This window comes from Sinocyclocheilus rhinocerous, unplaced genomic scaffold (assembly GCF_001515625.1).
Source record: "Sinocyclocheilus rhinocerous isolate Xijiao unplaced genomic scaffold, SAMN03320098_v1.1 scaffold254, whole genome shotgun sequence".
Classification (NCBI taxonomy): domain Eukaryota; kingdom Metazoa; phylum Chordata; class Actinopteri; order Cypriniformes; family Cyprinidae; genus Sinocyclocheilus; species Sinocyclocheilus rhinocerous.
In genome coordinates, this window is record NW_015628690.1 from 100,691 (window position 1) to 111,870 (window position 11,180).

At 37.1% G+C, this 11,180-nt stretch overlaps 1 protein-coding gene across 1 annotated transcript in view; it reads right to left on the reverse strand.

Annotated features, from left to right (window-relative positions):
- Positions 1 to 382: 382 nt before the first annotated feature.
- The window catches only part of LOC107738117 (calsyntenin-2-like), a 231,176-nt gene continuing 220,378 nt past the window's right edge, over positions 383 to 11,180 (reverse strand). The window contains exons 12-17 of the mRNA XM_016549805.1: positions 8,665 to 8,873; positions 8,038 to 8,205; positions 6,089 to 6,234; positions 5,099 to 5,222; positions 2,660 to 2,847; positions 383 to 2,244 (exon numbers count right to left, since the gene is read on the reverse strand). Of these exons, the coding sequence (XP_016405291.1) occupies positions 2,041 to 2,244; positions 2,660 to 2,847; positions 5,099 to 5,222; positions 6,089 to 6,234; positions 8,038 to 8,205; positions 8,665 to 8,873 (1,039 nt within the window). The 3' untranslated portion in view covers positions 383 to 2,040. The remainder of the gene's footprint in view (positions 2,245 to 2,659; positions 2,848 to 5,098; positions 5,223 to 6,088; positions 6,235 to 8,037; positions 8,206 to 8,664; positions 8,874 to 11,180) is intronic.

Consider the following 11,180-nt stretch of genomic DNA (forward strand, 5'->3'; position numbering starts at 1 on the left):
TCATATTTCATGTAATTTGATCTCTTTGATAATTCTATTAAAATATATTGCTTGGAAATACAGATTCGACATTTGTTGTTCTCCATATGTTTCCTTAATAAAAACAACTGGCAAATTAGATTCTGAATTGTCATTCTTTGCGGTTGAGTAATTTGTATGTAGAAAAAGGTCTGTGCAGAAAGATTTAGAGAACGTAAATCAACAAACTTTACAAGTTGTGACTGGATATGCCACCTCTTCTTTTAAGGCTTTCTCGCCTCACCTGTGAACAAATAACATACAAAAACTTAATCAATATAAATTAATTAATTAATAACCAGCATTTGAACGGGAAAGAGACACTTTCACTCATTCTAAGGAAAGTCTTTATTGGTCAATGTACAGAAAGTGCTGCAGTGACCATCAAAGAAGTTAAACAAAAACCCTTTACAAAACAAAAGGAGAGAAACATATACAAAAGAATAGTCGTACATGATTTTACAGGGTTGCTCTTTTTAAAAGTTTATTTTTTGTTCCTGTTCTATAACACACATGGTAAAAAGGACTAGTGAATATATAGGAATGAAAGATGTGGGAAGTGGACGGAGGGGGAACGGGATGTCTCACAAAGCTGACATCACAAGCACGTTTTGGCTGATGGCATGAGAAATCCTAACCACCGCAACAGACATTACATAAAACCCAATGCACATATTCATAAATGCACATGTCAAGGGGGAAAAACCATAAGTATCATCGACAGTCGCTCTGGCTTTACTATTCTATAAGAAAACAAAACAGTGTCAAAAGCCTCAGATTTTACAAGATTTGGCTTTTGTTTGTAGTTTTCACATATTTCTTTTTCATTTCTTTTCCTGAAAAATTTAATTGAACTGTACACTGTGGGGAGGATAGTAAAGACCTTCACAATATACCAAAGTAGCCCCAGGCTAAAACCACTGATCAATTTTCTTCTATTTTCTTTCCTTTAATAGTTTAAAAGTGCCTTTGTCTACAGAGACTTCGACAAATCTATTTGAGGTGAAGTGAGGGAGAACCCATCCGTGGTTGAGGTGAGGACACCATGAACGATAAAAGAGAGATCAACACAGACAGAAAGAGGAGGAGGAGGAACCTTCCTCTTCAGCAAGCAAGTGTGGACACAAACAGGCTGTGTAAGGGATGCAGGAGAACGTGAGGAATCTGAGTCACCATTCAACTACTCTACAGTTCCCTATTTACAGAAGACAGGCATATAAAAATGTACAGACACACTCCTCCTATCTTACCACAGAGAACCCAAAAAACGAAAAAAGTTTGAAATATTTTGTTTGTTTTGTTTTTAAATGTTATCTCATTACTATATATAAATTTTGCTGAAAGAGAACAGTCTCAATCAAAAACTTTCTGAGGATCTAAAATAAACCTATTTGCTAGATTTCAAATGAAGAAAATATCATTATTATATACTTTCATTACAAAAAAAAACTACTTTTGGGTATTTACTATTGCACATCAATGCAATATTAAATGTTACTCTGAAGACAGCAAATGGTGAAGGCATAGCCACACTGTCAAATATTACAGTTTAGTATTTCAGAAAGGTTGAAAGCATTGTGGCGCTAGACTATAATCTGATTAATCAACATGAAAAAAAAAACGGTAAACGTAAATAACAAACATCCCAGAGATGTTGACTCACAATTTATTCCATTGTGTCGATTTATCTTTTCTTTTCGTGGATCTACTCAGACACTGCAGCTCATATACAGGCTTGCAACGTTTGGACTGAGGGTGCGATTCCCAATATTGACCAGCAGATGGCGTTACAGGATGCTTTTTGTGGGTCTTGGAAAGAGTCAAAATCAGGCTGATGTGTGACAGCTTTTCAGGCAATAAATTCTGGCTTCTGTAAGTGTGAGAGGGCATTAAATGCGAGTGTTTTATGCATATATGTGTATTTGTGTGTGCACAAGTCTATGTCTGCATGTGAATCTTGCTTGTGTGAAGGTGTATGCATGTGTGTGTGAGCGACTGTGTGTGTGTGTGTGTGTGTGCGTCTTAATAGGGTAATGTTGACGGGTCCCACTCAAGCTTTCCTTTCACTTTTCCCTTCTGAATGTTAGTCTCTTCCTCTTCATCACTGTCCTCGGATTCAGCACTAAAGAGATCTCCTGCCAGTTCATCATCCTCTTCATCTTCATTCTCCTCTTCCTCTGGCTCCTCCTCCCTCAACTCCTCAGCAATCGGAGTCCCATCAATGCTCTATAACCAACAGCAGAATGATGCTATTTAGACCATCTTCATGATTAAAACAGTCAAACTCCACATAATATAGTGTTGTTATTGTTAAAGGAATAGTTCATCCAAAAATGAAAATTCTGTCATCGTTTACTCACCCTCAAGCTGTTCTAACCTGCACGAGTTTCTTTATTCTCATGAACACAAAAGAAGAATCCAACAGTTGACGGTAGCCATTGACTTTCTATACTATGAAAGTAAATGGCTACCATCAACTGCTTGGTTACTAACATTCTTCAAAATACCTTCTTTTGTGTTAAAAATAAATAGTATGCTTTAGACTCTCTAATTCATTCATTTTATTCATTCAAAACTCACAACATGGAGTTTCAAACTAGTTACCCCAACAACTGTCTTTACCAATGATGCACATACTGACCTCCATGGGATTAACAGTGATATTAAGATTGGAGTCGTCCCAGTCCATCTCTGGGTCTTTTCTTCCCTCTTCGTCCTCTTTTGAACCATCCTGGTGGGTGGTGTGGATGCGGTAGATGCCCAAGACCACAATGACCACCAGGGCGGCGATGCACATTACGATTACTACTGTTGCAGCAGGAGGGGTACCTAATGACACATGGGTGAAGATATACATATATATTTTATCTTGTTCTGCCAAACTGCAAAGTTGTGACATGTTACTGTACAAACGGCAATTTATAATCCAGATTTGATAAAACATGCTCAAAGCTGTTATTGTGATTATTATTATTAATAATAATGTAATTATTTACTGATTATTGTCTTATATCATACTGATGTTGCCAGAGTTTCATACAAGCAGTGTGTACAAGTCTCTAATACTGCATTTATTTGCATTACATTTTAAAAATACAGTAGAAACCGTAATATTGTGTAATAAAATGAAATATGAATATTATTTACAATTTAAATATATTTAAAAACTTAATTTATTCCTGTGATGGCAAAGCTGAATTGTCAGCATCATTATTCCAGTCTTCAGTGTCACATGATCCTTTAGAAATCATTATAATATGCTGAATTGCTGCTCAAGAAACTTGATTTTTTGAAATTCTTTACATCATAAATACTGTACCTTTACTGTCACTTCTGATCAATTTAATGTGTCATTGCAGTATAAAATTATTAATTTCTTTAAAAAAAAACATTTAAACAGTAGTCTATATAGAGAGAGAAAGTTGTGTGGGAAGTTGTGGCCTAATGGTTAGAGAGTCGGACTCGTAACCCAAAGGTTGCGGGTTCGAGTCTCGTACTGGCAGGGATTGTAGGTGGGGGGAGTGAATGTACAGCGCTCTCTCCCACCTTCAATACCACGACTGAGGTGCCCTTGAGCAAGGCACCGAACCCCCAACTGCTCCCCGGGCACCGCAGCATAAATGGCTGCCCACTGCTCCGGGTGTGTGTTCACGGTGTGTGTGTGTTCACTGCTGTGTGTGTGCGCTTTGGATGGGTTAAATGCAGAGCACTAATTCCAAGTATGGGTCACCATACTTGGCCACATGTCACGTCACTTTCACTTTCAAAGAGAGAGAGGTGTATGGATGTTTTAGTCATCCTGCTTTACTTTTAACTGTAGTACAATAACTGGAATGCATGACCTTGAGCTGCTTACAGCTCTAGTCTTTCTATCTCGCAATTATGTATATTCATAGTATTGTTATGACTCACTCAGCCATACAAAAATCAATACAATCCCGGATTACTGTCGTTTAGTGTTTTTCTAAGGGAGGTCTGTTCTAGGTGGCTGAGGTGAAGCTTATTTAGCCATGATGACAGCGGAAGACAGTTTCGCACAGTTCACTTTAAGAACAGTGTCGTTTACTGAGACCTTGCAGTCAGCAAGAGCAGGATTGGGAGCATGAGGTCACAGTGCCACCTGCTGTTTTTCCATGTCTCTCCTAAAGCAGCATCCTGTCATCTCTCTCCCTCTTTCTTTCTTCAGTCCAGAGAGCAGCATGCTTCATCTCGCTGCAGTCAGCTGTGCTCTGTGCACCCTTGGGGAGATCGCTGGTGTCCCTGGTGTGTGCGTGAGCTGGTAGAGTAAGTGTAATTTCCCAAGATCCTTCAAACCAACAATACGGTCTCAAGAGCCTGTGGTCCGCTTAGACTAGTGTGCGGATTTTGTATGTACATGTGTGTACATTTTGCTTTTTTATAAACTGAATTCTAATGAATAGTTTTTGTGACACATTTACTGTTCTCTTAAAGCCACTGTTTTACAATTCAGTTAGATGGCTTAACAAAGGAACAACACATTATTCACAAAATAAATAAATTAATTTTCATTTTCAACACAATAGTGTCATACAGGGTAAAATGACTGCATGACCAGGAATGGATGAGCTTTAAGAGGCATCAAGGCTGACACTCTCTATTCTAATTCTATTCTTTATATAAAAAAAATTAAATAAAAAAAAAAACTTGCCCCTTTTAGACTTGGACTCTATTTATTTACTAACTGCTCGTTTTCTTTTTTTTTAAAAAACTAACACTTGCTTCTCTAATCTTTTTGTATTCTATCTGTTTGTTTTCTTTTTATTTATTATACAATTATAATTCTGACTTTCTGACTTCTGATTAACAAAAGCAAAAAAGGCCTCTAACACTAGCTTGCTCTATTCTTTTTCTATTCTATCTGTTTTTCTTTTTATTTATTATATAATAAAAAAAAAACTTGCTACATGTACTGCATTAAGCTAATGGAGACTTGTTATAGCACTTGCATATCATTGCTCTTTTGTTGATTTTGATGGCTTCTATTGTCCTCATTTGTAAGTCACTTTGGATAAAAGCGTCTGCTAAATGTCTAAATGTAAATGTAAATGGCTGACTTTACCTGAGATGTGATCAGAGTTGACAGTATGGACCACCAGTGGATGATGCACAGGTCTCATGTACTGGGATTGGACGGCCATGTGATTGACATGCTCTACGGCTTCTGAGCTGTGCACTATTCCAATCTGAGAGGCGGGACAAACAGAAAATAGTTCAGAGAGACAACCGGGAGAAAGAAAGTCTGACCTTATGGCCACATCAAGAATGAATGAATGAATGAATGAATGGATATTTATTGGATTGATCACAAGTGAACCTGTAAATTAGTGAGCCTGTTTTATAATATAAAATGTCAAATGTAAATAGAAAATATTATAAATATAAAAATATAAATGAATTAATATAAATAAATTATAAATACAAAAATTATATATAATATATACAAATATTATACAATTGAAAATATAATAATGATGCTATCAATTCAATATTGTATTAATTTAAAAACAAAACAAACAGACAAACAAACAAAAAAACTAAAGAACAACCATTTAAATTTAAATCTGTGAATTTTAGGATATCGTACACTGCACTATATTTTTGAAGTACTGTGTCATGGTAGCTGGTTTTGGAAGTTTTGTGTTCCCACTGATGCAGATGTCCCAATTTCCTCTAATTTATTTGTTATAGTCTGTATTATCATACAGAAAGACTGATGAGCCATTATTTAAATAGTCTCCCATTTTAATACCACCCGGCTTATTATTGCATCATGAATTTTAGATTTATCCACTGCTAAAAGTAAAAAAAAAAAAAAAAAACCTTTACATGTCAGTCAGATGGTCTCTTTCTATCGTAACGGAGAGTCCTTAATCAGAAATCAAGAGTCAAAAGTCAAGGCTCTGCAAGAGTAGTGCACAGCTACCTTTTAAGTACTAGGAGTCCAAAAGTGCAAAAAGCCGAAAGAAGAGCAGGAATTGAAAGAGGGGATCAAGTGAATGGATGATAAAAAGAATAAGAAGCCATTCCCAGTATGAAGGCAGTCTCTGACCTCCAAGTTGAACTCATTGCTTGTGTAGCGTCCATTCAGTTCAGAGCAACTGAGCCGGAACCTTCTCTCAGACAGACCGCCAGGCTTCCAGTTATGGTACCTCACCTGCCTGATGGCCTGTTCATAATGCGCCATGGAGTCCACACCTGAGACCAAAGAAAGACCAGTGTCAGGAACTCGGTCTACTCAGACAAAAGAGCTACACAGGCCTGGGAGACACTCAACATGGAGTCTGTGAACAAGTAGGAGGTCTTAGACCTTTTCTAATAACTCTAAAACCACTTTATGAAATGTAACAGTGATTTGAATTTGCTTGCAAAAAGTCAAATGTACAGAATGATTGATAGAGGCAGAGATCTGTTCAAGAATCAAGGCTTTTGAGCACAATCAAGAGTGACTTTTAAAGATCAAAACTTTTTTTTTTTTTTTTTTTGAGAAAAGCTTAAAAATGTTCTTGGAAAAAACAAACAAACAAAAAAACTACTAAATGTCCAAGGATGCGCAACCTTACTTAGCATTGACAGGAGCTAGAAAAAAGATTTTAAAAAATACTTTATTAATAAATTAATACTTTTTAAAGAAATAGTTCACTTTTTTGCAGATAATGAATCTGCCAAATTAATGCCAAAGTGCATGGGAATCTGGGTAAAAAAATACCCACCAAGGTTTATTGTATAAAATACCATTCAAAAGTTTGAGGTCAGTAAGATTTTTTAACAAAATTAATAGTGCATTATGCGCATTAAATTGATCAAAAGTGACAGTAAAGACATTATAATGTTATAAAAGATTTATATTTCAAATTAAAGCTGTTCTTTTTAACTTTCTATTAATCAAAGTATCCTGATGCATCACAGTTTACACAAAAATATTAAGCAGCAGAACTGTTTTCAACTGATAATAATACAAAATGTTTCTTGAGCACCAAATCAGCATATTAAAATGATTTCTGAAGGATCATCTACTGAAGACGGAAGTAATGATTGCTGAAAATTGAGCTTTGCTTGTAAGTATATATGATAGATAGATATAATAGAATACATTTTAAAATGTAATAATATTCTCAATATTATTGTTTTTACTGTATTTTTGATCAAATAAATGCAGCCTTGGTGAAGACTTCTTTCAAAAACAAGGCAAGATTATCAGTGAATAATGGCTTAAATATTGATCTGTTCCTCACACAAATCTATTGTTTTGCAGGAGAAGACTTTGAATATAGCACACCGTTTTTTATGGCGAGTTTATGGTGCTTATTTGTCATTTTGGAGCATGATCCCTATTCGCTGTCACATGCTTCAACACATCTCCCTTTGTGTTCCACAGATGTGTAATTGATGAGAGATTTCCCATTTTTGGGTTGATTACATGAACACAAGATTACATGTCCTGTAATACAATCAAGGTCAGTTTACAGAATCATTACAGAATCAATTGAACATCTACAGATCTAGATTTAAAGGGCACCTATTATGCAAAATTCACTTTTACATGGTGTTTGGACATAAATGTGTGCTGGCAGTGTGTGAACACAACCACCCTACAATAATAAAAATCCGCCGACTCCTTATTTTTTAATCCCCATTAAACCAAAGCAGTCTCAATAGACTTAAAAGTGATACACAGCAAAACTGCTCTTTTTTAGACATGCCCCAAAAGTGACATTTTCCACATGTTATAAATAAATGATCTGTGGGGTATTTTGAGTTGAAACTTCACAGACACATTCTGGGGACACCCAAGACCAATATTACATCTTGTAAAAAGGGGCACAATAGGTGCCCTTTAAATATGTTCTACATTGAGAACCTATGTAAAAAATGAATCCTTCAGCTGTGGATAAACAATAAATGAAAGAGTCACTGTAAAGTAGAAACATAATGAGATTATGAGAAACATCCTTGCAGCAGATGGCTGTACAGTAGATCGAGACATGTGGTCGACCATACCGTAGATGGAGATGCCAGAGGTAGAGTTGGTGGCATCCAGATGTTTGCCCAAGAGAGAGCTGTGGTGGATCTCCAGACTCTCCCGCTCCGGGTCCAGCTCCTCTCCGATCACCAGCACATCACAATAATCCAGGTTATGCATCAACTCCAGCACACCAGGCCTGCGGGCTACACAAACACACATGCACACACACTCTGTTACACAGGCACAAATACACAGTGGCAAATATATGACCTCCCGCCGTATCCACAAACAACCATTGATTGTGTATGAATTTAATTTCGATGATTTATTGTTTCGCTACCCCTGGCTCTGCATTCGATAAAAGAACCCGGACACTTTTGTTGAACTTTAAATGAAAAAGGACACTAATAAAAAACAATTGACTTAAGGTCAGTGTAATAACCAGCAGAAGGCATTTATAATCTTGATAATAATAGACTAAAACATTATTTAAAAAAACACGCTGAGAGGAATCCGTGGGAAGAAAATTCAGTAAATATTCTAAAACGTTTATACGATTACATTACAGGCTAAATGTGCAACTGTGGCACCTCTGAAATAGATGAATGCAAAGGAGTGAGATTATGTTAATATATGAGCTGTGAAAGGGAGTCATCAATCACCTATGCTGAGGGTGGCGTCGGTCTTGGTGACGGTACTAATGATGTGTATGTCCTTGAACAGGGCCACCCCGACAGGGGCTCGGAGCTGAGCCGCGGGCCAAACCAGCCGCTCCACTCCAGCAATGGTGATCCGAGGTTCACTGGGCGGCAGCACCATCACCATCGCTTTGATGTCTGGAATGGAGATGCACGTATCTTCACCGAAACACCTACAAGTTGCAAAACAGAGAGAAGGGAAACAAGAGACTTATTCAGGGTAACACTGGAAGACTAGAACTGATGCATAGGGCCACAGACTGACATGAAGGTAACTATTTTAAAACCTAGTTTAGGCTCTGATGGGATAAGTCATGTTCAAAACGTCTGTTTCTGTCCCATCTACACCATTCTGTAAATTGCTTTTAGGCAAATTTTACACCAACAATGCTTTTGGGCAGAGTTTACCCATATTTTTGAGGGAATGGACACGCCAACCCATCATGATTTTCATCATTTATCCAGATGTGTCCAAACTTTTGACTTTATTGTGTACACATGAATAAAGACAGAAAATAAGGGAAAAAAACCAAACAAACAACTTAGGAAATACTTAGTGAATACTTTAACCTTTTTACAAGGATAATATTTTCCAACACCTTACAAACCAACATTTTAAGTAATACATGAAGAATTAAAACTAAAATAATTCAAATGAAATAATTACAATTAAAATAAAGGAAATGGATATCAGTCATTAAGAGTAATTGAAATGTAATAATAAAATTAAGAAAATGCATGTCTCAATTTGGCTTCTTTTAGGAAGACTTGGGGTAATAATAAATTTTTTTCTTTTGAATTTATGACTAGCAAATATATAAATAACATTACTGAGACTCACATACATTAGTTATTAATGCATACAGAATCATTTAGAGTAATTAATGGGAAATAAAATAGAATAAAATGATTATGTAAATTACATAAATGATTATGTAAATTACATTGGTGATGCTCACATACAGGATTTATGAGGAATAGATAAAATAGGAATTAAATCATTATTAAAAAATCCCCAACTTTATACATTCAAACACACTTTAACACGGCAAATAATTAAACACTCTTGCTTCCCAAAATAAAGTCTGTATCTCACTTTGAGCAAGAGCCCATTAAGATGCACTGACACTCACAAACTCTCTTTCAGTTGAGTGTTTGGACAGTTGATGACTACAGTGTCTAACTTTTGTTTCAGACTGTCACCGTCAACTTCAGCACAGTCGCACCTCACAGGTGAAATCAATCATGGGACCAATTAATGATGCCAAACCATAGTTAGTTTTAAAGCAGCGAGTCGACAAAAATATTTGCGAGAACACGAGCAGTGTGCTCAGCTTGGTGCCACCTCCTCCTGATGCCAGCTGAAGAAGTTGGTATGGCAGTCAGAAGCAGTGTTGATTAAGACCAAGGCGCTGAAGCGTGGACTGCAACAGACTCGCACACAGACCTGCTGGGGAAATTGGAGTCCCTCCAGCTTCATTACAGCTGGTATGCGAGGAGAAAGGGGGAAATAAAGTGTTTTAGGATTAACAGGCCTCCCTTTCTCACGATGCACCCAGTAATTACTCTTTTTCAAAGGGTGAGCCCTAAAGAGCACTCGTTGGTTTACTAATTCGTTTATATACTCGCCCGCTAATTAAGAACTATCTGTTTGTTCAAGACAACAACACGCTTTCTGCCACTGTCTCGGGTGGAGTGATGCTTAGCTGCGCTCGAGTGATGATGTGCTATCTCCCTGAGGTAATTCCTCTGTACGGCTCGCCTAAACGCTCTCCCTCAAGTCGCCACGGAGAATGGCCTCGAATGAGAAGGAAGGGGAACGCAAAATTGTGTGGAACCAACAAAACAATTATGTCTAATGACTGCAGTAAAAATGACGGTGGAAAGTTTGTGATGTGTTAAAGTGGCTCCCTTCGGTCGACTTGAGCTACATACTAAAATAAAGTAGTCGAGAGCATGCTCACACATTAAAAAGGCTTTGTGAAAAAGGCCAACAGTCTTGCTTTACAGTGCGGAAAATATTTATTTGATCCCCTGCTGATTTTGTAAGTTTGCCCACTTACAACAAAATGAAGGGTCTGTAATTTGTATGGTAGGTTTATTTTAACGTATAGAGACAGAATACCAACCAAAAAAAAATCCAGAAAACATTATATAAAGGTTAGAAATTGATTTGCATTTCAGTGAGTGAAATAAGTATTTGATCCCCAAGCAAAACATGACTTAGAAACCCTTGTTGGCAAGCATAGAGGTAAGACGTGATTTGTAGTTGGTCACCAGGTTTGCACACATCTCAGGAGGGATTTTGATCCACTCCTTTTTACAGAGCACAAATCCTTAAGGTTTCTTGGCTGTTATTTGGCAACTCGAAGTTTCAGCTCCCTCCACAGATTTTCTATAGGATTATGGTCTGGAGACTGGCTAGGCCACTCCATGACCTTAATGTGCTTCTTCTTGAGCCACTCCTTTGTTGCCTTGGC